The sequence below is a fragment of the Dermacentor andersoni genome, chromosome 10 (genome assembly GCF_023375885.2).
Source record: "Dermacentor andersoni chromosome 10, qqDerAnde1_hic_scaffold, whole genome shotgun sequence".
In the NCBI taxonomy this organism is placed as follows: domain Eukaryota; kingdom Metazoa; phylum Arthropoda; class Arachnida; order Ixodida; family Ixodidae; genus Dermacentor; species Dermacentor andersoni.
In genome coordinates this window covers 79,912,470-79,940,328 of record NC_092823.1, presented here as the reverse complement: position 1 = coordinate 79,940,328, position 27,859 = coordinate 79,912,470, and the positions used below count along the sequence as shown (strand labels likewise).

Genomic DNA, 27,859 nt, shown 5'->3' with positions numbered 1-27,859 from the left:
AGCGGCCAGATTGGTGGCGCCAGCTGGTGGCGCAAAGCTCAACCACACAAACACAGAGCTAATTACTATATTCTGCTTAGCTGCTGGCGTAAATTTTCGACAGTGGCGTAATCGTGTTCACAATTACGCCGCTGCCAAAAATTTGCACGGGTGGCGAAGCAGGATATGGTGAGTTACTGTAGTTTTAGCCATGCGTTTGTCTGGTTGAGCTCTGCAACACCAGGCGGCTTCACCGCTCACGTTTACGCCCCGACCATCCGGTAATCCGCCCAAACCGCTCCCGTTTACCGGAATAGCGTACAAGCTAAAAGTCTCTATTGAATTCATGCACGGTAAAGTTGGCTTTCGCTAACGACTGAGAAAAAAGAGACAATACATGCCGAAATGGTGGTCACTGAGGCAGGAGAAAAAGAAGGCAGTCACATCAACTAATCCATGCATGCTCAAGGCAAGGCAGTACCAAACCGTCGATCATAGCCACTTGAGGCGACACGCAAAATGCAACGGTTCACGAGAAGCGTAACCTTTCTGACATGATGTGCCTTCCTTCCATTTGGCCGCTGCCAAGACATTTCACATGCTAGTCGGTGTCTTATTTTTTTTCCCCCTCTATTTCTTAAATATGATGTTTTGGAGATGTTCGTGATTTTAAATGACACCGCATACTCTTTATTACGTAGCAATGCATGCAGTGAAGATCAGAGAAGTAGAGCAATTACATGAAAACACAATATAACTTAAGTTGAACTCATGCGAACAAGGCGAGTACAACCAATATATAAAAGTCAAGTCACTTGAATGAGTTTGGTTGACCCTCTTGCTCTAGTTGCATCCCGCACAGTGATCCCGTACTTTACGGCTCAGTAAAATAATTTGTCGATTTATTTTCACCGTTGGTGTCGGGGTAATCGCAGGCGTTGTCAACTACTCTGTTTCGGTGAACTCTCGGAATTACACCGCGAAGTCAGTGCGCAGTTCTGCCGCCAAATTACTACTTCGCCATCACTGAAAATGCACGGTTCTTTCTAGCAAAGGTTATTCATTACCTTAGCAAAACGAACTGTGGTTTGATTATCCAGCAATGTGATCACTCCAAAACCCTAGCTCACTTTGGCCTCTGCCAGACGTCGTAGGGGCTCCAATCCAACCAAGAAGCGTCCGTAAACAACATTTGAAGTAACTAGGACAGATAGAGTATGCAGTTCTTGTAGCATACGCTGAAAATACAATGAAAAGATGAAAAAAGAAGATACTTCGGATTGCATTCCGAAATGTTATTGACAGCATTGCGGAGCGATTTCTCTTTTCTGTCTTGAAATCTGTGCCGCGCCTCGACATTTGCGTGACCTTGCATGGCACTTCCCAGTTCGCTTACCTTAAGCTTATGTACTTTGCAAGGCGGTGTGTAATGTCTTAGTATTCTCGCGTGTCAGGTACCAATTAAGACGCGACGTCAAGTCGTCGAAAGGACCTTTCCTTTCTTTCTTCTTCTTTTTTTTTTTTCTTTTGCTCCCTCCCTACGAGGCTAGCAGCAATGCTATTTTGCCTGCCTTTATCACCCCCACACTCGCTCCCCCAGCTCTCTCCCTTTAATTATTTCATTTCTTTGTCGTTAGAGTTCACTTTTGATGCTTAGGATGGCCGGCCTTTTAGTGGCCTATTTTGCCTGGATCTCGCTTAATAAACCACAAAGGGCAGAAAGCTGTTTCAAGCAGCTTAGTTTAGCGCGGTTTTCCACGGTACCCCTGCGGGTGAAATGCCAGCGAGCCCCGGGCCTTAAGTGACGCTTTGCAAGAACAGTCGGGAACGTGGAAGTAAATTTGAGCGCTAAGATTAGCATCACTTGGGATTCGGGTTCCAGCTTCTCACAACGCTCTTGTTCTTTCGCTGAGTAACTGCCGGACGTTTTCGGACGCACCAACGCCATTAGGGACAATTTGTCTACTTCGCCCGGCTCAGGTGTGACAGATGACCCCTTTTTCTTAAAAAAAAAAGAGGGAGAAGAAGCTTCTACTCTGTCTTAGGACAAGCGCGTAAAACGAGGTGTTCCTTGACGTAGACGCAGGGTGCCACGCTCGGGCGTGCTGACAAGTTGACAACGCCTCCTTGGCAATGTTCTCAAGCTGGTTCCTTGAGCCTTTGCTTTTTGTTTCCCGTTGCATTTCTCTTTTTTTTTTTGTCCCACAGACTATCGACTGCACGTTGTTCAAGGCGAAAAAAAGGCAATGGCTTTTTGCTTTCTTCTTTTTTACCGACAGTACATACAGTCCACGGCTTGTCAATGAGTGCCTCAACGTAGTGTTTTTGTTTATACATTTTGATGAAGCGGCAAAGAAGTTTGAAGACATATTTGACGGCCATCTTTGCCCTAAATGAGCGGCACTTTATTTTGCGACTACGCTGACGGTATTGAGAGGGTCTCCTCGCTGTAAGAGAGAAACGCAAAAGTGCTTCGCTTGCGGACTATTGAAAACCTCGTCATATTCGTGCATTTGCGTGCGTCTTGTTACATATCTACTTTATTGTACCTTTTCATTCTATATTAATTCCTTTCCAATTTCGACATCTTACTGTCTCCTTCCCTCCGTCTCTCTATGGCCTCGCTTCACGTGTTAACCTCAAGTTCAGGCAGCTACGATGCACTCATCAACCTTTTTGTGTTGTTTCTTTTTTAGGATCCTTTTATCTATTTCTTTGGCCGATGTTTCAAAAATTATCTTTAGTAACGCTAAAGAGAAAACTAAGTTTAGCTGTGCTAGCAAATAAGATTCCACAATAAAAGAGAGCCACACATACTTTAGAGCAAGCATAAAAGAGAAAATATGCTAAAACGAGAGGGGTATGCCAAAACGGCCCTGGAGATCACTCGCCAACTTGTCGTGACCTCACCTATTGTCACGGTGTAGCTAAAGTTTTCTTTAGAATGAATGTGTGGCCTTTCTTTACCAAAGCAAAAACAAACTAACAAAAACACAGTCTGTCAAGATTTAATTTTTCCTTCGCCGAAATAGCCCAAATGCCGGTAAATATTCATATTCCTTAATCCGTGGCGCCACATTAGCGTGCCGGTGAGATTTTGGAGCGAAATTCAGAAATTAGGAATTGAAGCGTCGGTTTTTAGTTTTCTTGTTTTTTTTTTAATTTATCTGCCTATTTCCGCCAATAGAACTAAAATCTGGTTTTGAAAGAATACTTTATCACTGAAAAGCTGTTGACTTGGTGTTTTGTGTAGTGATGGACAAGTGTAAAGAACTTACGTTTTTTGGCAAGATTGGCCATAATTGACTAGTATAGTTTAGTACGGAATGAATCTTCGCAAAGCTGCAGGGCTGGTTATAATCTTTTTTGCTTGTGAGCAGCCTTTGAGTAGCATCTAAGCAGACGACGGCTGCACCTCGTGCTTAGCGGATATGACGTAGGTTCCAGAACGTCCCAGCGTGCCTTGGGCCGGTCTCCGCCGGCAGCGCCCAATCTTGGAGGTCGTGCCGAAGAGCATAACTTTCCGCGCTGTGCGTCACTTCCGGCCTGTAGCAATGTCGGTGCTGCACCCCCCCTCCCCTTCCCCGATATCGATATCGTAAATGTCAACTTTTACGAGCCTTTCCTGCCGTGTCTACTTGCATATTAAACGCAAAACTTTGAACGGACGCCGCTGTTGACTAGACTTCTGACACATGGCTAATTTATTTCTTTTTTTTTTTTGCGGTTGACCATAAGAGGACCCCTCGCAGGGTTTGGCCATCTTAAACAAACAAGCGTAGCGTATACATTAAGGGCTTACGTTCGTGTCTGCTAAAATCCCGGCCACGTCTTCCGCATTTCAATAGGGGCGAAATGCAAAAACACCCGTGGTAGGTGCACGTTATGCGTTTAAGTGCACGTTAAAGAACCCCAGGTGGTCCGAATTTCCGGAGTCCCCCCCAACGGCGTGCCTCCTAATCACATCGTGATCTTTTGCACCTCGTAATTTAATTTTGTCTACTAAAGTATTACAGCCGAAGTTTCAAACCATGCCTCGCGCGCCTTCGCTCTCGCGGAAGCTCGCTTCCTGCCAGGGAGTTGCAATCACAGGCACAACATTTATTGCTAGTGCCTGTTCCGTCACTCGCCATAACTAATAGTTGAATGAAGAAAGCGCAACGACCGAAAGGGAAAAAAAGGGGAAAGAAAGGAAGACAATGAAAAAAGGATGGAAGGCTGTGACGCCGCAGTACGTCTCTCGGCTCCGGCATGAGGAGAGGTCGGGGAAGGAACAGCGCTTGGGAACGTTGGCCGTGACGCTCGCCTGCTGGCGGCATAGTAACTGGACAGTTAGTCTGTTCTGTCTCCTCCAGTAACGAATGGATTTGGAAAATTATTTCCGTAAAACGCTTCTTGGACGCTGTTTTACTGCTTCCGGTCTATGACCCAAGATTTGTAACGGGGCCTGCTAAAGGGGGCCCTTTCAACTTGGCTGGTGACCTGTCTTTTTGTCAATGCGAGTGTTTGTGTCTCCTTGTCTGTACGCGCATCTGCCGACCACCGGCCAGTGCTTCACAACCAGCCGCGGTCGGTGGTGCTCTGCCTGCTGGAGCTGGGCCGCATCGCGTCGCGGTTCGGCGTCGAGCCTCCCGGCCTGGTCCAGCTGGAGAAGGAGATCGAGGAGCAGGAGCAGCAGCTGCTGCAGCAGCAGGAGGAGGGCGACGTGCCGGAAGTCCTGGGCGCCGAGGCCGTCGCCGTGGGCGACGACGAGGAGTCGTCCTCGGCCTGCTCGTCGCCGGCGCTGTCCCGGGCCCACTCGTGCCTGTCGGACGACGACGTTGCCTCAAGCACGGGCGACCAGAACGGGTAACGATAGCTCGACGCCGTCTCGATCGACTGTCGCGTAACCCCCCCGTGGCGTGGCACTTCGACCCGCCTGTTATCGGGTACTGGAGGCTTAAGTCTCGATGGGGGAGAAATGCGAAAACACCCGTGTACTTAGATTTAGGTGCACGTTAAAGAACCCCAGGTGGTCGAAATTTCCGGAGTCCTCCACTACGGCGTGCCTCATAATCAGAAAGTGGTTTTGGCACGTAAAACCCCATAATTAATTAAAATTAATTGGAGGCTTAAGTCGTCCTCAGATTGGATGCGCACTTGCGCATGACGAGTCCCGCACAGCTCGAACCTTAGTGCTGCTATGATCACTTGCACGCTTCTGCAACACTGTGCGCACCCACGGACGCACTTGGTCTGATTTCTAACTAGGGCGGATATTTCTAAAATTTGTGAAAGAAAGCTTTCGCAAGAGGGCGCCTGTATTCCCCGGATGTTTTTCTGTGGCTCACACAAATTCGGTGTGATAAAGTACAATAAAACACGTTGCTGGACTACTTGGCGCATGAGTAATTACCAGTGCTGTGGCACAGAAAAAGACGAGAGGGATCACAGTCGCGACATCGACAGGCTCGCTGTTCCGTCACAGAAGCGTCTGTGTCGCTTCTGTGGTCCCTCGTCGTGTGCCGTAATACCGCGACCTAGCGCTAGGGCATTAAACACCATTGGCATTTCGCTTTAGCTTGCTGACACCAGCGCGCCTCGTGATCGAGTTTTCAGTTTCCAAAAGTTAAACAAACTAGTTAAATACTTATATATACTTATATTTTCTTGCTAATTCACTTCTTTCGTATCTTTTTTCTTTCGCCTTTTTGTACGGGTAGTCAGCAAACGCGAGCAGCTCCTTTTAAATTTTCTGGCCGCGAAAATGGATTTTGGGCTTCGTGGGCTTAATTTGGAGCAGCCCTTTTTTTCCCCCTTCCTCGCATAGCAGCGTAGAAATGACCTCTAGCTCGCTCACTCGCTCTAAGGTCTGCGACGTCGAACGGTGGCACGGACAGCGCCGTCGAGACTTCCCTGGAGCCCCAGCTTCCGGGGGCCATCGCCGACGCGGTAGACGGCGTGCCCGTCAACGGTGCCTCGCGCACCAAAAACGGGCTGGAGGACGAGGACGACGACGGTCGCGACTCCGGCCTGCCCCACGAGGGCGGCGCCGAGGACTCCCTGGACGGCTCCTCGCTCAACGGCACCTCGTCCACGCCGAGCCCGCCGCCGCCGCAGCCGCCCGAGCCGGTCAAGGCCCCCAAGAAGGCCGAGAGCAAGAAGAAGGCCCCCTCGGACCTGGACCGGAAGGTGGGTGCCGAGGAACGCGGTCTCAAAAGATTTTGTTGCTTAGCTTGAAGGAGCTAGCACCGACGCTTGCCACATTTCACTCGATTATAAGGTGCCCGCGATGGTCAGGCGCATACACCTTTTCGCGACCAGAAATGAAAAAAGAAATGTAAAGACATGCTCGGATTGTAACGCACCTTACACTTTAGGAATGGCATAATGCGGTGCGCTTATTTCTTTCCTCACCGTATTTTCATGGTGAGAGAGAATGGGGATTTGGTAATTTCGGATATATATACATAATATTGCATCGGAGCCACAAGGACCGGCGCATGCATGAAATTCCGGCACCCGCAATGCGGCAAAGCATGGCCCTCGACATTCAGGCTTGGTGAAACTTAGAACGTACCTATTGCAGTTTTAGTTTCATGCTCGAATCGTACGCGAGTGTCATGTTTTACTAAATATTAGCGGGAGAAACAGCCCCCGAGAACTCAGTCACGTTACTGTCGAAGTTACAGAGTCACTACAGTGGGCCTACTTGCACTTGAAGAAAAACAGAAGATTGCACTTATTCTTTCTTACTTTTTTATGCGAGAGTTAATGCCTCAGGGCATAAAGGGGTATGGAATGAGGCCAATAAGGATGATTATATGAATGAAAAAGGATTAGCAAATCTAATATAGTCTAGTAAATTTCACACTTAGCGACTTTGAAGGTGAGGAAGAACTTATCGCAAGTTTTAATTTGAAACTAAAGTTAGTCTCCAAGTGCAGGCACTGGTGTCATCGACGTTATTGGGACTTCACGGAACAGAGCAATATAAGGTGACATCATGTACCACTAAGGTATGTTCAACAAAAGAACTTGGCGGCTATGTTTGGTCTTGCTATATGAGCGAGGTAACAGGAAACATACTGAGCAGTGCCAGCTACCGGCTGTTTAAAGGAGGACAGCAGGTAGCTGTCCCCCTTTAAAGGTAGCTTTAAAGGAGGTGCGAGCAGGAGTTCCACGCATGCGCAGTGCAGATCATGCGTGTCGTAGAATGCATGTGCGTTTTTCCTGTTCCCTTAAGCCCCAACCACTGGCACGCGCTGGAAAGCTTCGGCGCGCGCCGAAGGGTCAAATGCGTCAAAGCGTCGGTCGGGAACTCGCTGAAGCGGAACGTCGCGCAGCGATTACGTCTACTGCCGATGCTAGAAGTTTGCCGGCGCGCGGCGAAGCTGCGCCGGCGTGCACCAATGGGAGGCTGCGACGCCTCGCAGGCGTCAACCAATCGGAGGCTGCGGAGCCTCTGGCTGCTAGGACTGTAATGGCCGACCGTGCGGAGACGCCGGCACCAACGATCGTCCGAGTGTTTTGGACGCACGACGCGCGCGACAGTGTTCCTGAAAGACAGTGTTGTAAAAGTAGGCCGACAACGACACGATCAACCGACCGACGACCGTAGGTTGTGGCAGTGCGACGTGGATCCGAAGCGACTTCGAACGACGCCGACTAATCCAACCTGCCCACTGGGTTCCGCCGGGCTCGGTACGATCGTCTGCTAAAACAGCCAACCGAATCACGATTGCCGCAACGTCTGTGCTTGTTGTATGTGCATTTTGTTGTGCTCAAAACGAATGGAAACACGTTTACGAGCTCCGAAGTCTGGATAATCAACACTCGCCTATCGCCGATGTTGTTTACGTTACGCGTAGGCCTAGCGCGTCCATCGAGTTCGTAACTGGCGAGTGAACGAACTCACCTGAGAAATCTGTCGAAGGAAATGAATTTTCAGGTCCGTTTGGTGCTGCAGTGATTTAAAATATGGCACTCTTGACTTCGTGTGACCTGTGATGTGGTGAATGAACCGTGTGGAAGTTTGGTTGGTCAACCGCGGCGTGTTTCGTGTGGTGTCGGTTGACTCAAGTTTAACGGGCAAGCTCTGCGCTGTTTCCAGTGGTAAAGATAACTCCCGAAAGCGAACTACACTAGTAGCCGAACTATTGGAAGTACTTACATAATCAGCCGCGCCGCCTGTTTCAGATGACATTGCGCTCTTTTATTCGGCATGTGAATCCAGTTCAGTACAAGTTCACTGTACTCATTCACTCACTTCTTTCAAGTGCGACCGTCTTTTGGGCTAGTTGGGGATAAATCGCTCGTGTAGCAATCAAGAACACTGACGCACTGAAGCATACGTGGCAACGCAGTCATATTTGAGTCAGTGTGTCGTTATAGTTGAGCACTGCGAAAAGAAATTATCTGTTTGCAACGTGTGCCCTGTGTGCAGTGCATAGCAGGACCTGCATCATGCAAGACCTATGCATGTAGCAGCGTATACCATGATTGCTTCGATGCCCGCTTCAGAAGCAGCAAGTACTGAGTCAATGAAACTGTAATTGAATTTTTATCTCACTTTTTGCTTATGGAAAGTGTAGATGGTGTGAGTGCATTGTGGGGAAGGTGAAAAGGTGTCATCAGTGTTTTGTGCAGTCAGTATGCTTAAACTGCTGGAATCCCTTCAGCCTCTACTAAAATGTTTCTTGCTGCGATACTATAAATTGTAGTCAGGACAAAGATGTACTCAAAACCAAGTTACTAATGCATCTGCCCAGAATGTGTTTGATTAACAAGTTAACGCTTCCACAACAACAATATGCCGATGAACAGCATATGTGCTTACAATAAATACATTCCGTAAAGGTGAACGGCTGGGCCTACAATATCAAACTTTGTAGTAGCACCGTAAAAAGTGCTGCCATGCGTATCAGCCACAACGAAACTGCTGCACGTCCAACCTTCTTCCTTGGAGGCACTTCTATAAAGACTATTCGGGCCCTTCTCATTCTGGGTGTAGCATTTAGCTGTTCTCTCAAATTTTCCACATATGTCACCAGCACTGTATGTAAGCACCGGCCCTTTCTTGGGTTTGTGTCCCGTGTGTCCCTTCCCGATGACCTAAGGTTTTCCGAGCACTCTACACTTCTATCATTCTGTCACGACTTGAGTACTGCTCATCAGTATAGTTCCCGTACCAAACTCGCGAGGCTACAAAACTTCAGCTTGTTTTGTGCCGGACAATACGCACCCTTTACTCCCGTCTTTTCGGTTGTCACAAGCTCATGCCAGCCTTCGAGGATTGCCTCAAACCCCTCAAGTAGCACACCCTGCAATACCAACGCAACATTGCACTAGTCTATACTGCAGTGTGTTTGACGTCTCTCTAAACAGCACTAATCTTTTTTCACTTCATCTGAACAAGTGGTCAGCACAGCCTGAGCCCTCATCACGCCTGTATGGCCCGACACCACAACTCATGATTATATCTGGCATGCAGAGCTTTCTCTCCACCCCCCTGGCGATTTGGATTCTCCTTCCTTGGAACCAGACTTCATTGGCACTCCTGTGTGTTGTGCACCTGTCGAGTGTGTGCGTGTGTGCTGTGCTGTGTTATTGAGCAAGTGTGTGTGCACGTGGAGGGGAAGGAAGTGTCTTCTGCATCCTGCAAATTCCTGCTTTAGATGGCTGGTTATCAGATTCTCTAACATACAGGCATCAGCCTTCTTTGTAGTCTAGTGTGCCAAGTTACCACTAAGATTATTATTATTATTATTATTATTATTATTATTATTATTATTATTATTAGAATCATTACTTTGACCACATTGATTGTGTTGAAGCCAGCGTGACACATAATTCAAAATATTTCTGGAGCTTTGTGGGCTCTCTCTTCTAAAAGGAGTGCCAAAGATGTACGTCTTCTTCATGAAAATAGTGGTGTTGTCTCGAACACTGCTGATGCCTTTGCAGAACATTTCTGTTTGCTATATGGCGTGAAATATGCTTCAAGTAACCTTCCTTCTCAGTCTGGCGCAGTGTATGCTAACAGTCAATGAAAACCTCGTTTCCAAGTATATGAAGTGCCTTAAACTTTGCCTTAAACTTTCCCTTTCTTGTGGTGTTGATGGTATTTCCTCCACAGAGCTTAACCCTTTGAGACGCTGTCTACACAATTGGGCACAGCAGGAGCGTGCATCAATAGCAAAAGCACTGATGAAAGTAATGGTATTTAAAATGTGTTTCATACATCTTGAAACACTTATTATTGGAACTGTGCTGCAATTTTGAATAATATGCAGAATGTTTTAACAAAATGAGTGAGAAGGTGGACGGCTGGGTGTTGTTACTCTGTGTCAGTATGTTGTATGTAGCGGGTTCACTTCTTTCATTGTTTTTTACAATGTCGTGCACCAGGCATAATTGTCAAGTGGCTGGATAAGTGCTTTTCAAGCTTTTCAAAACATGAAATAGTACATGTTTTCATATTTTGTGTTCCTGTAGTGAGTTTTCGCATGGAGTCGAAATTTTGTAAACTTGACAAAACTCGCTAAACTATTGAAAATTCTTAATATTTGCTGCGGCTGTACACTTTCTACGATTCTGAGGATGCAAGAGATGTGGTGAAAGCAACTTTTCAATCAACGGGATAAAGTGGTGTCTGAAAGGGTTAAGATGTATGGAAGCATACTTGTTCCTCGTTCTCACAAGCATCTTCAATAGTTCCCTAAAGTCTAGTACCTTTTCTAGCACTCGGAAGGTAGCATGAACATTGCCCATGCACAAATCAGGTGCTAGATGTGCAGTTACTAACTGCCGACCTATATCTATCCTCTTCAGTGCGTCAGGTGTTTGAATCGATATGGGATTCCTCGCTTTCTGTTAGTGCTAAGAGCATTTTAATAAATGAACAGCATGACTTTGTGTGCCGACATTTCAGACTTTCAGACTGTCAACAGTGTTCACTACTGCATCGACTTCCAAAAAGACATTTTTTCACTCTCGAACTGGTGCAGAAACAATAAGTACTCTTAAATGCTTCCAACACTATGGCAATAAGTTATATGCACAAAACGCACCATGTGAAATTTTGATACACCCTACGTGATGCTCCACTCCTTAGGGTCGATGAAATGAAAGATCTTGGTGTGTACTTCGACAAAATGCTAAGCTTCTCTTCACATAGATAATTACACAAGATGTCCTTCACGCTCTTGGAATTGCATGCCGTATATTGCATGATTTTCACTCACCTGTTGTGTTTCTGAAATTCTGCTGTGTGCCTCCAACTACTAGAGTATGCCTCTGTAGGAGGGGGGTGCAATGAGCAAATCTAATTCTGACCTCATTGAACGCATCCAGAATAAATTGATGTCTATCTTCAAGCACCACTTTTGCCATTCTGGCGACCACAGTTGAGCCTTTGTTCCTGCACCTTTTGTTCCTGTATAAGGTGGTCCATGACATTACACATTCCTTAAAGCTTCTTGATCATATGCATTTGTTTGTGCCGCAACAGTATACCAGGTAGCATTCCACATTCGTTGCCTGGGCTTGTTACAAGATTGTGCTAATAAGACTCGACTCCAAAACATACTTCAGAGTTCATTTCCTGTGTTTTGTGTATCTGTAAATAATCACGTAGGATTAACTCCCTTTTACTTTTTTGCGTTTCCTTTTTTCCCTATTTGTTTCTCTATCTTCCATTTTTTTGTCTACTGCATTCATGTTTTCTCTACATTTTGTCTCACATAGTTAGTGCTCGTTAAGTGCACCAGTACAAAGGCTCTCTAGCTGTTCTTGGGCACTACAATAAAAATTTGAATGATTGAAGTTTGAAGTTGAAGTTTATTCATATGAAAAAACATAGGTACATAAATGTAATATACAGACGAGGGTCCCAAAGTAATCATACTGAAAACGGGACCCTCGGTTAGTAACTACAACAGAATTGTAACATAGTTGGCAGCGTAACAGTGGATAGTATAATAATATATTAGTTGCAAGAAAAGCAAATGATTGACTATTATCGTAGTATAAAATTGTGCTTTTTAAGTATGTACTAGTATACTATTTTAGTGTAGTAGCTTTCGTGCAATTAAAAAAAGGGCATGAATTAAGAAGAGAGAGAGAAAATGATAAATGAAAGGTAGGGAGGTTAACCAGGACTGAGCCCGGTTGGCTACCCTACACTGGGGAAAGGGGGACGGAAAGATTAAAAGAAGAGAAAGTCCACTGGGGATATCAGTCGGTCACTCAGTCTGGATCACAGACGCTGACTCAATCCGGTATCCTTCAAATATCACAGCAGCGCTTTTGTGGCCTTTTGTAGCTGCGATATGCGAGGCCATGGTCCCAAGATCTTGTTAAAGGTGAACGGCTTTCCATCTAGCTGATTGAGAGCTCTGCAGAGGTCTTGCCTTTCATCTTCAAAAGATGGGCAGTAGCACATTAGGTGTTCTATGGTTTCCTCGACACCGCAGGCATTGCACTCGGCGCTATCAGCCATTCTAATCAAAAATGCATATGCACTGGTGAATGCGACGCCCAAACGTAAGCGGCACAGCACTGTTTCCTCATTTCGCAGAAGACCTGGTAACAGCCGCAGTTGCATAGAGGGATCGAGGGAATGCAATCGATGTAGAGTGAATCCAGGTGTGTGCCACTTTTCCAATGTCAAAAGAGTGTGCTAGCTTGCCTAAGTGTTGGGCTGTGTCAGTCTGCGATAAAGGTACAGAAATAAGGGTTGCTCCTTCGTGGGCTTTCGTAGCAGCTTCGTCAGCGAGGTCGTTGCTGGAGATTCCGCAATGACCAGGCAGCCACTGAAACACGACGTCGTGTCCTTTCATGATCATGTGATGGTGCATTTCTCGTATCTCCGACACGAGTTGTTCACGTGACCCGCGACGGAGAGATGACAGAAGACATTATAAGGCCGCCTTTGAATCGCAGAATATTGCCCACCGATTAGCCGGTTGGTTATTAATATAATCAACGGCACCTCGGAGGGCAACAAGCTCCGAACCGGTCGATGTTGTCAAATGAGAAATCTTGTATTGGATGCTTAGTGATCGTGATGGTATAACCACTGCGCTGGTGGAGCTGGTCTGAGTGGAAGAACCATCCGTATATATGTGGACTCGATCAAAGTAGAAAGTGTGCAAACAATCCAGAGCTGCTTGCTTCAAGGCCAAGGTAGGCAGGACGGTCTTCTTTCTTATCCCTGGAACCGTAAGACGCACTTGAGGTTGCTTTAAACACCACAGAGCTGAGGTTGAACGTGCTGAGGGTGTGAAGCCCGATGGTAAGGAGGCACGATGGATGCTGACCTTGTTGGAGAAGGACGCCTGTGGTCGTCATTCTGGCATGAATTAAGAAAGTGCAATAATATGCTATGTGCCTGATCATATGCATTGTGCTATTTATTTCTTCTGAGTTTTAATAATGGCTGGCTACTGTATGCAGTGTTGTGCAATAAAATAATATGCCACAGCAATTATTGCGGGCCTCGCAGAACAAATTGAATATATCTTTCTCAGTCAAAACATCATAGCAGGCTGAAAACAATAAACTGCAATTTTTCTTTCTGTGGTGACGAAGTGTATAAATTGTGAAAATAACCTGTTTATATATTTCTTATATTATGCAAATGAGCTGCTCCCATACATTCGAATAAGTGCTTCAATAGTACGACTTGGCAAAGGGCGACGAAAGACTCCTATTAAAACCCTCTAATTCTCAAGCTTGTATTATCTGACGGTATGTCATTTGATTAATGTAAAGAAAGGCAAACTTGATATGTGGAAACCAGTTACAATAGAACATGGCCCTTACACTGTGAAAATGTTTTGTAGCAATACACTCAATGTGAAGGCCTCCGGATGGGGTGTTGATGCGTCAAAACAACCTAGAATAATAGAGGTGCTCCATGGGCTAGATTTGGCAGAATCAAGAATTGGGGGGAGGCAAGATACGAATTGCATACATTTTAGCTATTCTAGTTCTTTTTTTTTTTTTTTTTTGAATGCTACAGGGGTTTCAATTCTGTTTTGCTGATTTTCTCAGAACCCACTTGTTCACGTTTCTCTCATGCACCAACAAGCATAATTATATTGACACGGATGCTTTATCTGTATCCGGTTACCGTATTTCACCGGCTAAAAAATGTTAAACGTTATCGCTCGGTGCAGGATGCACCTGAACGTATCGGAAGTTTCGCGAATGTTATCGATGGTTCTGTCTGTTGTCGACGAACCTTGCTAATCTGATTGCATACGCGACACGAATTGTGTTGTAGTTTCTGGAAGGCACGCGCACACCAGCGAATAGGCTGTAACTTTCGACGACTGCCGTATGCAAACCGACGCGCTTGACCCGCAGATGAGATTTTCTACGATTGCCGACATTGCTCGCCGCTATCGTTGCGATTGAGCCGGCACTATTCATTTACCGTCACTACTACGTGGCAATATTTCCAACACAGATTTTTTTCAGTTACACATTGCACGCCTAATTCTTACATAGTTGGCTGTGCAATAAGCTACCAAAAAATGAAATGGTGCAACAGTTTTTGATATATGGCATCGTCGTGCAGGTGTTTGCAAAGCGATCTTGCAGACAGACGACGCGCGAGCGCTGATGTCGATATTTTATACACTATTGTTACTTCAAAAATAAAAACAAACTGTTGCGGCAGGTGTATATTCATTATTCAAACGTGTTTTTAATATCTAAAAGCACATACAGATCAATAACTTATTGTTTCGAGCTTATTTTACAGCAAGCTGTTTTAGGCCGGACTTTGACGGATGAAGACGGTGTAGTCCAGCAACAGTGCGCTGCAGCCGAGGAGCGAGCTTCGGCGCGCGTCGGAGCTTTTCTCCAGTGGTTGCGCGCCCTTTACCTCCAGCCGAAGCGAAGCGACGCATTCGCTTGCCAGCGCGCGCCGAAGCTTTCGGCGCGTGCCAGTGGTTGGGGCATTACTTCATGCTGCGTACTTTTCGCCATGAACAGCATGTATAGTAAAGGTATGATGACGTCGTTCATGAGAGAGAAAAAAAAGGTGATGCGCTTGGGTGGCGCAGCCTCGATGACTGAAGGAACGGAGCAAACCATCATTGTGTTTTGACGTCGTGATGCATGCTCCTGGGTAGGTCGCGGGTTCGATCCCACCCGCGGCGGCCGCATTTCGTTGTAATCGAAATACAAAAAACGCCCGTGTAATTTAGATTTAGGTGCCCGTTAAAGAGCCCCAGATGTTCAAAATTACGCGGGTGTGTTGTGCCACACTGCGTGCCTATCATCGATGCAGCGGCTGCTCCCCCCTTGTTCTTCTCAGGTGGTTGCACTTGTGCTGGGCTTCAAACATCCGCTGATGACCTTCAAGGTTCTTAGAAACTGCCGCCCCTTTTCCGTGAGTCGAGCTGAGGAGCAGTAGAACACGTTGTGGGGCTAGTTGGTGCATAGCTTTCAAAAAATGAAGCGCCAAACGGTAACGGCACACAAAGAAGGAGCAAAACACAGGACAAGGCGCTTCCCGGTCTTTTGTTCCTTCTTTGTGTGCCGTTACCGTTGGCGCTTCATTTTTTTGAGAGCTGAGGAGTACGGGGCACACAGCACCACGACGAATCCACTGACAGCCTCCAGAATTCGACAGAAATGCTGACCCCTATTGCGACTCGTTGCCGTTGACGAGAGACGGACTCTTGGGGCGGACGAGGAGGAGACGAAAAGCTTTATACAATATTTACATATAGTAGGTAAAAGCAGGCAATAGCATACAAGTAGCGGAGCCGACGAGCGCACCAGACCGACGGAGCGGCTGGTGGCGACTCTCTCTTGTAACGATGGGTCGGCTGTCCCTTTGGGCGTTCCATCGTCGGCAGCAACGAGGCAGGACCGGTGCTGACGTCAACCGCGTCGCTTTTCTCTTTCGCCAAAGCAGAAGGTCAAGCTGCATAAAGCCGGTCTCCATGGCAGGGGTCAGCAGTTCTGTGGAATTCTGCAGGCTGCTAGTGGATTCGTGATCGTGCTGTGTGTCCCCGGACTCCTCAGTTCCATCCACGGAAAGGGTTCGGCAGTTCCCTGGAACTTTGCCGGTTGTCACCAAGGGCAACCACCTCAGAAGAACGAGGTGGGAAGGGGGAAGCGCCCGTTGCCTCCATGTAGGCACGCAATGTGGCACAACACCACTTGCGGTGGAGACCGGTGATATGTAGCTTGGACTTCACCCACGGCGAAAGAGGGCGACTCGGTTGACGTCGGCACCCGCCTCGCCTCGTTCATGCGAAAGGGATTTAAAGGGACACTAAAGAGAAAAATAATTTCTTCTGCATCAGTAAATTATCTATCTAGGACACCAAAAACACCACTATTACCACGATAAGACGCTTGGTAAGCCAGAAAAAGCGCAAGAACGAAAGACGGGTGGCGACGCCTCCTTGAAGTTCCCGCACCTGGTCGCTGTGACGTCATGGATTCTGATGGCATCTTCTACGGCCTAATTAATTATATAGCGGTACAGATTGACTACATTGTGTTCTAAAGGAACCAAATATTAAACATGGCAAGTTTCGGGAACCGTTACTCAGCCAACGCGGCCCAAATGCGAAAACATACTTTGGAATCCCTGACGTCACACTGACGTACCGGCGTCGGGGTTTCGGCGCGAAATTCAAATACTGATACTTCGACCTTCATTTCGTCATCTAATAATCAAACTTATTATTTTGAAATGAATGCCTGCAGTGTTCTCAAACAATGCTTTATTAGCCCAAACTGATTCGTTGTTTCGCTTTAGTGTCCTTTTAAGGCAGAGCCGGCCGATTGTGAGAAGGAGAGTCGCCACCATCCGTCCCCTCGGGCTGGTACGCTCTTCGGCACCGCTAGTCGTATGCTATTACCTGCTATGCGTACCTATTGTATAAAGCTTTCGTCTCCTCTTCGTCTGCTCCAAGAGTCCGTCTCGCGTCTTCGACCTTGAGTCGCAGTGTGGTAGTCCCCCTCTATGCCGCGCCTCGTAATAAGATTGTGGTTTTTCGGCACGTAATGACTTAGAATCAAGAAATAAGTCAGCATTTTTGTGTCCACCCAACACGGAAAACCGACCGTCCCTCTGTCACGTGAGACTAATCGCTGTAAAGAAATTATTGTATAAAGCAAGAATTCGAGGCGAGAAACGTCGGCGGTGATGAGTTTCGAGCCTACGACCCTACGCTCAGAAGCGGAGTGCCTTTTCCACTGAGCTAAACGCCCACGCTTGGAGAACGTGAATATATCTTAACTATACAGGGCGTCACAGCTAACTTTAGCCAGAGTTAAAAAATGTGTGGATGCTACGTAGCTAGACAAAACCAAGGTAATGTTGTTTGCCGTCGCTTGGAGGTAAGCAAATTATTATTTTTTTTTCATTCTGCCTAATCAGATAGATAGTCCTAATTAATTTATCAACATCTCGAATATTATAATTAGATGAAAAGTGTCAATGAGAAAATTGTAGAGCGATATGAAAAACTCCCGATACAACTTTCTGTAATTGCTCAATACGTGCTATATGAAATTGTTTTTCCGAGCGTGAAAGAAGCCCCCAAATACACGCAAAGTTGCCGTGCGACTGGCCGCTCGAGCCGCTTTGTCTAAAGGGCAGCCATGGCTCAGTGTTCGGTACTCTGAGCCTACGTTATCTTCAGAAGGTGCTCGCGCGAGCCCTTTTTATTTTTTTCTAGTACCACGTCGTCCAAAACAGGCAGGACTCGACTGCAGGAAACGCCAGTACAAACCCGGAAAGAGCTGGTCTGCGTTACCCCGTTTTCTTTTTTCTTTTTTTTTTTCTTTCTTCCCCCCCGCCTTTTTTTTTTTTTTGTCGCCGTACCTATGTTGTGTGTTTCCCTTGAGTACGCCTGTTTTCTTTCATTTCTTTTTCTTGGATATACACGGTATAAGTTTTCACCGCATTAATGAGGGCCTCCAGGTTATCCCAGGGGTCATAGCGCACCGTATGAGAGATCAGACAGCGCAGTCTTCTGTGTGCGAGCGGTGACCTTTCGACTTCGAGCACTCCCGAGTTGCATTTGCAAATAGATGAGGACTTGTCCGTCGACAACGATGCTTTGTTTCTTTTTTTCTTTTTCTTGTTGTTTCTTCTTTCTTTTCAGCAGGCGGTGATGTTTTCAAGTTATGTTTGTCTCGGAGATAAAGCTGGTCACTCACGTATTGTAGGAAGCAGGCGAGATGCCAACGAAGGATTTTAGTTTGGCGTTGCTTCATTGACAATTGGGCTAGCCAGAGCGTATTCCTTCGCTTCCGTTTTGGCCACTTCTTGTGGTGTATAGGCAGGATTTGTGCTTTCACGTCTGGTTGGAGGCCTACGTCATCAATGGATATACAATGGTGCCAAATCGTGTTTTTGAGTTATTACGCGTTCTGCTTCATGATTTCCCGTTGGCATTTTATTTGTTATCCACTATATATCCACAAAACTATTATCGACTATGTGTTAGTTGCTGGTCCAAAGGCTTCAGCAGCAGCGATAGGTAATGTGTGTATGTATGTTATTTATACGACATAATAAATAGACCTAAAATAACGTAAGTAGTAACAATTATTATTATATGCAATTACTTTCGCTTCGCTACTCGTCAATGAGAGGTAGCATTGACGTAACGCAAAAAAAAAAAAAGTTTCTAAGTGTTGGGGTTCAATGGGATTTCGCAAGATGTCGCATCCGTGTTCTTGCTGCCTTCCGCGTGTCCAGCGTTCTGGTATTGAGTAAACGGAAGCGATATACTCGTGTGGACCCGATAAATTTTAATATCTATCAAGAGCTCCACCGAACACCGTCCTTGTTGTTATTTGTGGAACTACGTCACCGTCCAGTAACAACCTAACCGCCTGGTCATTTGCTCCTGCTCTCCCGTGCCTTAGTCAGCCGCCTGTTTTTTAATCTCAACAGGAATAACACCGCACATTTTGCTTGACCTCGGTTTCGATCGTGACTGTGTAATGTGGACTTCACGGCAAGATGAGCCAGACAGTGACGGAGGCGGGCATCATCATGATGACGAGAAAAAAGAAATGCTCACAGACCGTTTACGCGATAAGTGTGTCTGAGAGTCTCTCGAGTTTGCCTGCTCTATGATCTAACAGCTTTGGACCTTCACGGTCTTACATAGGGTCTCACGCGGGACGGAGACAATCACCAGAGGTTTCCGGTGGGAGGGTCGTCGTCAAAGAGTGGGCGTGGCTCGTCGTCGGTGGCGTCGCCGATGGCCGGCTCGGAAAAAAAAAAACATTTCTTTATTTCTTTCCTCCTTTCTGTTCTTTTTTTATTGCGTTATTTTGATTTCGGCGCTTCGCGATTTTCTCTTTGCGCCTTTGTCGGCTTCGGCATTCTCTGGCGGCGTTTAAGTTTTTCTCTTTTCTCATTGTCTTTTTATTTTCTTAGTTTTCTTGCTCCTTACCTTTCTTGTTTTCTTTCTTTTTTTTGGAGGGGGGGGGGGGGGGGAAGGGGGTCTTAATCGTTAGCACGTGTCTCGTTCATCTGAGTAGGAATTCTCCGCGCACGTGTGAAATAATGTCCGTCGGAACTTAAGCGGTTGTCCCTTTCCCTGCGTTTTCTTTTATTCCCTTTCTCACCATCTATAATGCATTACCAACATGCCCAAATCACCACCTTGTGCAATCACATTCTTCTTTCACCTTTTCTGTTCCAACAAAACGCACTACGTTGTGTACATGGGTCTCCGACTTTGGTCATTCCTAATCGGCGAAGACTGGAGTAAATACAGTACCACATATACAAATTAGTGATAAGACGATAACAAAAATAATAACAGCGCTCGCATCGCCCCCTCGTCACAAAGAGGATGACGCGATGCTCAGCGACGATCGAACGCGCCTGGGAAAGTGGAATTACTGGGCCAGGAGTGAATCACCCGCGCGCGCGCTTGCCCCCGTCCCTAGGCAGCGTTTTTTCCCCTTATTATTATCTTCTGTTTCTTCCTTTTTTTCTTTCATTCTTTGGTCTTCTGGTTCGTCTAAAATAGCTTCTGTATGATTAGAACGGTCTTCACCGACTGAATTGAAACGTATGCGCGCATTCTCCGAAGGAAGCGCTCCTTGATCGTGCGGAACTCATTGTTCTGCGCTGCCCAGGCGTCCGACGCAGTCGTTTTGTGGTCGAGTTTGTGGTTGAGCGTCTTTCCTGCCTTGTGTGGAGGCCGACCTTGGAGCGCCTGTCGGTGGTCGTCGTGCATTTTATGCTTGGTTCGGTCACGCCTTTCGGCACCGAAGTCTGTGGCGCGCACACATTACTCGGGCCTCGACGGTTGTGTGCAGTACCAGTAAGGCTGGGTAACTCGGTAGGGCGTAAATCGCGCACTACTCATGACGATGATGATTTCCAAAGGCATCCCTTTTAAGTTGAGGTAGGGACAAAGCCTTGCAAGCTACTTGCGTGCCACCATATCGTAATATACCAATCGGCCTATCTACTTTATTTCGTAACGTTTCCTAGCCCAGCACCGTCAAAACAAGCAGCCTATCCCGGTAATGACGGCAAAAGAATACTCTCTCCATGGTTTGACATGAGACTAAGCGATGGCCGATTTTAGTATTTAAGCCATGCAGGAGTATCACGGGCGAATCTCATTCGAAGCGAACATCCTCGATGCTGTTTTGTAGCGCCCCATGGTCTATAGCCGAGCGTTCCGGTAATAGTACACCGGAGCCCGTTTCGCGCATGCGCAGTCGTGGATGTCAGTATACGGGAACGCTCACGGTATGCGGCAACGCTCCACTAAAGCTGCCCACTGAGCGTAGTACGTATACGGGCAAGCTATAGAACTCTTTCTCATTGGCTTACACGGGGGCACAACACCAGTGCACCGAACTGATGGGGGAGAATTGTGCACAATCTTTCTCGGCTTCGCCGGAAAACTGGCGGTGCATTTCGCATTCTCTTTGGAATGAAAACCCCCGTACTCTCCGGCGCTGTTACACAGTATGCGTTGCCCTCCCCCCCCCCCTTTTTTTTTTCCACTCCCCCCAGGATGTGCCCTCTTCCGGCCGCCTATTCGTCGGTCTGCTACTCGCGCGCCTTTCCTGCTGTGCGAAATTAAAGGGGAGATACAAATGCTTGCAGTTCTAGAAATGGGTGCGTCCTCTGGGCTAGGAATTCATATCTTACATCGCCTTCCACTGTTTTATTTGTTGTTTATACACGGAGTCTTCTTTTGCGGTACTTTCTTCTTTTCTCGAAGCTTGGTGCGAGGCGTAATTGCTTCTAGCGCACAGGGATGACATGTCGCCATCCTTTCAAAGGTTTTCTTGTAAGTTCAATGCGTAAGATTTCCGACCTTATCCAGGAGTTTCTTTTTACAGCAGGTGCTTCAAAAGAAAATATTGTCCGGGCTTCAGCTGTCTTACAGCGTCAGTTGTTATGAGCTCATTCCAATAGCCATTTCGGTTGGCGATGTTGTCCGCTGCCGCCGGTGCCCGTCACAGCGGGAATGAGAAAAATAAATAAATACGGAGTTCAGCCCGGAGCGAACCCGGACCCGCCACGCGAGAGTCAGCTACATTACCACTGAGCCACAGAGAGAGAGAGAGAGAGAGAGAGAGAGAAACAACTTTATTCCACTGCAGGGTAGGAAGTTAGGGCAGGTAGGCCTAGTTTTGCTCCCAGGTGGGGGCGGCGTCTTGGGCCCACGGGACGAGTACGAGTTGCGTTTTCTTGTCTGCTCTTGTCAGCAGCTGGTTCCAACCCACCTCGGAGGGACCTGGCAGCAATGATTGTGGGGGAGGGTTACCCTCGCATCCCCAGAGAATGTGTGCCCGAGTGGCGAACACTCCATGGTCGCACTTAGTACAGACGGGGTCGTAATCCCCTACAGTGATTAAATAAAGTCTAGAATGACTGAGAATTGAATCGGTCTGCAGTCTGCGAAGCATGGTGGCTTGTGCTCGTTCGAGGTCGGGGTTCATGACATCTATTACCGTAGCATGCAACCCGATAAAACATTCACAAGTTGTGCATTGTCACAGAATGGAGGGCACAGTGACAGTCACACTCAGAAAAGGCAGTGTTCATACTTTGGGTGGAAACATTAGCTCCGTTTTAGAAGGAATGACGGGCCAGAACGCCGAAGCGGTTGTACCTGCAAGGGTGCATTTTATCCAGATGGCTGTGCACATAAAACAGGTTTATGACGGACTTGGTATTCAACCGGACTGGAACCCCATTTTGGTGAGCTGCCTATATTTGCCACCCTTCTGAAATGGGCCATGCCAGGGCTTGCCAGCCTGCAGCGGAAGCATGCCCTGTAAACGCGTTCTAGCCCGCGAGCAGACGCGCGATGTGACATGCGCACCGCGCAGCGTCGATACGTCCAAACTTTGCATTGTTGTTGCGTTGTATTCTACGAAGTGTCCCAACATGTGGCTGTCGCATGTAGCGGTTGCGCGCTGCATGTAGCGGGATCTAGTTAACTCACCGCCCCGTTTCAAAGGGAATGCCAATAAATAATCAACAGCGTCGTATTGTGCCACTGGTCAAGGTATCTGACACGTGCTCCGCGTAGTCTGCATACCTTTGTTTACTCTTCGGTACATTTTATGGCAAGGTAGGAACTGCTGCTGAAGAAGTGAATCGCGCAGCTACGAGCGCCCCTGCAACCAGGCAACGTCGGGCCCAGTAGACCGCTGTGCAGGGAGCAGGGCAAGCCGTAGCTCACTGTCGACGCCGGCTGGACAGTTCAGGTCGTTCTCGTGAAAACCACGCGCAGAGACTTCGCCGCGAAGAGCCTGTAGTGCATGCTGCGAAAATGGAGCTCCCACGGAGCCGCTCCTCCAGCTTACGCTGTGATTGTGCTGCGTATGCCACGCAGGCCTATGACTTTTTTCCTTGTGTTCTTTTATATGTATATTGCTAAGAGATTTATTAGCAACGGGCGCGAACGGGTAGCTGTCACAAGCGTTCGGCGAAAGACAGCAACCACGAGCTCATGCCGGTGGCGATGGTGCTGTGGCGCAGGCGGCTACTCTTCTTCGTTACAATCGCCCTCCGCAGAAAAAGGCGCCATCCTGGCGGCTTAAGGCGAAGAGAGTACGATTGGGTCGTAGTACGGCTTAATGCGAGAGACGTGGACAAGTTCGCGGCCGCGATGGCGTAGGTCCGTCGATGGCGTGAGGGGCTCTACGATGTAATTGACGGAGGACGTTTGCTCGAGAACGCGGTAGGGTCCTAGGTACTTTGCGACAAGTTTTGAGGAGAGGCCGGGTGTAGTAGCGGGTACCCGAAGCCATACGAGAGAGCCAGGCAAAAAAGTTGGTGCAGAACGGCCGGCAGGTTGACGGGATTGCTGCTGCCACTGGTCCTCGGTGGAAAAAGAGCGGGCAAGCTGGCGGCATTCCTCGGCATGACGAGCAGCTTCAGATAGCGGAGTACTTTCGGAGGCGTCAGGTTTATATGACAGAATGGTATCGAGAGTAGTAGAAGGTTCTCGTCCGTATAGGAGAAAGTAAGGGGAAAAGCCAGTAGTTGCTTGGGTCGCAGTATTGTACGCATACGTCACGAAAGGGAGAACTTGGTCCCAGTTTGAATGATCAGAGGCGACGTACATGGAGAGCATATCGCCAAGAGTACGGTTGAAGCGCTCGGTCATGCCGTTAGTTTGCGGATGGTACGCTGTACTGGTGCGGTGAACGATTCGGCATTCGTCGAGTAGTGCCTTCAAAGCCTCGGAAAGAAAGGCGCGGCCTCTATCGCTCAGAAGTTCGCGAGGGGCACCGTGGCGAAGAACGAAATGTCGTAACAGAAACGATGCAACGTCGCGGGCGGTGGCAGTCGGCAGAGCAGCTGTTTCAGCATAGCGGGTCAAGTGATCCACTGCAACAATAATCCAGCGGTTGCCTGCTGGAGTGGAGGGTAGCCGTCCGTAGATGTCTATACCAACACGATCAAAGGGCCGACGAGGGCAGGGAAGGGGTTGTGACGGGTAGACTTGTCCGGGAGGTAATTTTCGGCGTTGGCACTGAGCACAGGAGCGAATGAACTTTCTGACGTAGTTATACATGCCGCGCCAATAAAATCGGATGCGTAGCCGAGCATAGGTCTTGAAGAGGCCGGCATGTGCGCACTGAGGGTCTGCGTGGAAAGCGTCGCAGATAAGGTCACGGAGATGGCGGGGTATCACGAGAAGCCACTTGCGACCGTCAGAGAGGTAATTACGACGATAAAGAAGGCCGTCGCGAATGCAGAAGTGAGTAGCCTGGCGGCGAAGAGCGCGAGATGGTGAAGAGGTGGATGGATCAGAAAGGACGCTGATGAGAGCACTGATCCAGGGATCCTTGCGCTGCTCCGACGGCATGTTGCGCAGTGCATGAGATGGAACTGTGGGCTCAAGGGCGGATAGGCAAGCGCAGTCAGCGGAGACCGGTGAGCGAGAAAGGGCGTCAGCGTCCGTGTGTTTGCGGCCGGAACGGTAGAGGACGCGGATGTCGTACTCCTGTAGCTTAAGGGCCCAGCGAGCAAGTCGGCCAGATGGGTCTTTAAGGGTAGACAGCCAACAAAGGGCGTGATGGTCAGTGACGACATCGAAAGCGTGGCCATACAAATAAGGACGGAATTTGCCAAGTGCCCAAATAATGGCTAAACACTCTTTCTCTGTAACAGAGTAATTAGCCTCGGCCTTTGTCAGAGTTCGGCTCGCGTAGGCAACGACATATTCATCAAAGCCCGCTTTTCGTTGTGCGAGTACGGTGCCAAGTCCGACGCCGCTGGCATCGGTGTGGACCTCTGTGGGCGCTGCAGGATCGAAGTGGCGGAGGACAGGTGGCGAGGTTAGCAGGTGGCGTAATTTCGTGAAGGCGTCATCACAGGCGGGTGACCAAGCGGAAAGTTCTTTGTCGCCACTTAGAAGGGCTGTCAGGGGTGCACTTATGGAAGCGAAATTTCGAATGAAACGTCGGAAGTATGAGCATAAACCAAGGAAACTTTGAAGCTCCTTTAACTTCTTTGGTTGCGGAAAGTCGGTGACAGCGCGGAGCTTGGCTGGATCCGGAAGAACGCCGTCTCGTGATACAACATGGCCAAGAATAGTGAGCTTTCGGGCGCCGAAACGACATTTTTTTAAGTTAAGTTGAAGTCCCGCGTCAGTGAGGCATTTGAGAACTTGCTCGAGACGGCTGAGATGGGTTCGGAAATCAGCAGAAAAGACAACTACGTCATCCAGGTAGCATAAACATGTGTTCCATTTGAGGCCGCGTAAAATATTATCCATCATTCTCTCAAAAGTGGCTGGGGCGTTGCACAGGCCGAAAGGCATTACGATGAATTCGTACAATCCATCAGGTGTTACAAATGCTGTTTTAGGTCGATCAGATGGTGCCAAGGGGACTTGCCAGTATCCTGAACGTAAATCCAGCGAAGAAAAGAACTCAGCTCCCTGCAAACAGTCGAGGGCGTCGTCGATGCGCGGTAACGGGTAAACGTCCTTGCGCGTTATCTTGTTCAGACGTCGGTAGTCGACGCAGAATCGAATAGAGCCATCCTTTTTCTTAACGAGGACGACCGGTGATGCCCAGGGACTGTTGGAAGGCTGCACAACGCCACGCTTGAGCATGTCAGCAACCTGGTGGTCAATGACACGGCGCTCAGAGGCGGAAACTCGGTAAGGGCGCTGCCGCAAAGGTGCATGACTGCCGGTATCTATCTGGTGAAAAACGGTCGATGTGCGGCCCAAACCGGAAGCATGGCTGTCGAAAGAAGCGCTGAACCTCTGCAGGAGAGCAATAAGCTGGCTTCGTTCTGAAGATGACGTGCCATCGTCGATGGAGCAGTGGAAAGCGTCGAGGAGTGACTGATCAATCGCAGAGTCACAAGTAAGTGCGCCAAGGCCCGCAGAGTAGAAACGGCAGGAGTGTCAAAGATGCAAAAGGTGTCGACCGGTTGAACAAGGCCTAGGCATTCACCATGAGATAAAGCTAAAGGGCAGGCTGTGGGATTGTCGACGACCATTTTCGTGACGCCATTGCGAAGAGTAAGGAGAGCAAAGGGCAGCGGAGAACATCGGCGGCGAATGAACAGCTCAGAGGGCGTAAAGAGAACAGTGGCATCAGAAATAGCGGCGCACGACACAGGCACAAGCAGGGAAGAGCGTGGAGGGACCGAATTGTCTTCGGACACAAACAGTTTAACACTGGAAGGGTCGTTTTCGATAGGCTCGACGTCGGGAAGTGCAGAAAGTTCGAGTTCGGCGTGACAACAGTCAATAACGGCGTTATTATTTGCAAGGAAGTCCCAGCCTAATATGATGTCATGGGAACAAGTGGGCAGCACGACGAATTCGACGGTATACGGTAGACCTTGAATGAAGACGCGAGCAGTACAGGCAGCGAGAGGCGTTATATTTTGAGCGTTCGCGGTTCGAAGGGAGAAGTCGGAGAGAGGCGTCAAAACCTTTCGTAGTGTGCGGCAGAGTTCGGCGGAAATTACGGATACGGCGGCTCCTGTATCTACAAGTGCCAGGACGGCGATTCCTTCGACAGAGACTTCAATGACGTTGGCTGGAGAGGGACGAGGACTTGGGCATTGCGACGTGGACGCAGTTCGTGCCTCGGGAACTGCGGCCATCAGTTTTCCTGCTCGGTGGACACGGGACGACGCCGCATCGGAGAAAGCGAGCGACGACGGGGAGATGGTGAGCGGCGAGTAGAGGCGGTTGGGCGGTCAGGGGAAAAGGAAGAGGTAGGAAGGCTGGAAGGCGAAGAGGAAAACGGAGCGGGGAAAGGTGGCGCTCGCCGGATGTTCTGAAGAGGAAGCATGCCACGACGACAATGGCGCGCCACGTGACCAGCATTACCGCAAGCAAAACATATTGGGCGGTCATCGAAGGTGCGCCACTGGTGGGGGTAAGGTCCGAGTCGCGGTTGAGGATTCGCAAAATGCTGTCGGTCAGGAAGCGGCATAGGAGGAAAATGCCGTCGGTCGTGAAGCGGCATAGATGGCGGCAAAAATGTCGGTGGTCGATGCATAGAGGGCGGCAGGGGCGTTTGTGGACGAGATCGGGAAACTGCTTCAGCGTAAGTGAGAGGAGCCGTGACTGGTGTCTGCTCAACGGCTGGAGGAACGGCTTGAGAGACTTGTTCTTGAATGAAGTCGCGGATCGTAGGATGCAAAGCAGGGGGTGGTTCCTGGACAGAAGATATCAAAGATAGCTGGCGGGCGACCTCTGCGCGAACGAATTCCTGGATTTTTACGAAGAGAGCAGCATGGTTGTCGTCGACTCCAAGGCTTGATAGAGAGTCGGCGGGTGGGGTGGGACGTCGGGTGTGAAGCCGTTGCCTGCGCAACTCGTCGTAACTCTGGCACAATTCTATCACTTCAGCGACAGTGTTAGGACTCTTCGATAATAACATTTGAAATGCGTCGTCCTGAATACCCTTCATTATATGTTTTATCTTCTCCTCCTCTGACATCGACGCATTCACCCGTTTGCAAAGGTCGACAATGTCCTCAATGTAGCTTGTGAAGTTTTCTCCGGCCTCTTGGGCTCGTGTGCGCAAACGTTGTTCTGCACGAAGCTTTCTTACTGCAGGCCGACCGAAAACTTGGGTAAAGTTGGTCTTGAAGACCAACCACGAAGTGAGGTCGGCTTCATGGTTTAGAAACCATAGTTTCGCAACGTCCGTAAGATAAAATGCGACGTTTCTCAACTTGGTAACGTCGTCCCACTGGTTATGGGCACTCACTCGCTCATAGGACGAGATCCAATCTTCAACGTCTTTGTCATCTGTGCCGGAGAAGATAGGGGGATCTCGCTGACGCAAGGCACCGGCACAAACCATGGTGGCCGGCGCCGTTGGAGGAGCTGGAGGAGTGCGTGCGTCGTCGGGCATGATGGGGGGTAGA

At 48.5% G+C, this 27,859-nt stretch overlaps 1 protein-coding gene across 1 annotated transcript in view; it reads left to right on the top strand.

Annotated features, from left to right (window-relative positions):
- The window catches only part of LOC126544123 (growth arrest-specific protein 2-like), a 266,338-nt gene that overhangs the window by 217,079 nt on the left and 21,400 nt on the right, over nucleotides 1-27,859 (top strand). Inside the window, exons 6-7 of the mRNA XM_050191346.3 lie at nucleotides 4,530-4,827; nucleotides 5,829-6,150. Coding sequence (XP_050047303.1) covers nucleotides 4,530-4,827; nucleotides 5,829-6,150 — 620 coding nt within the window. The remainder of the gene's footprint in view (nucleotides 1-4,529; nucleotides 4,828-5,828; nucleotides 6,151-27,859) is intronic.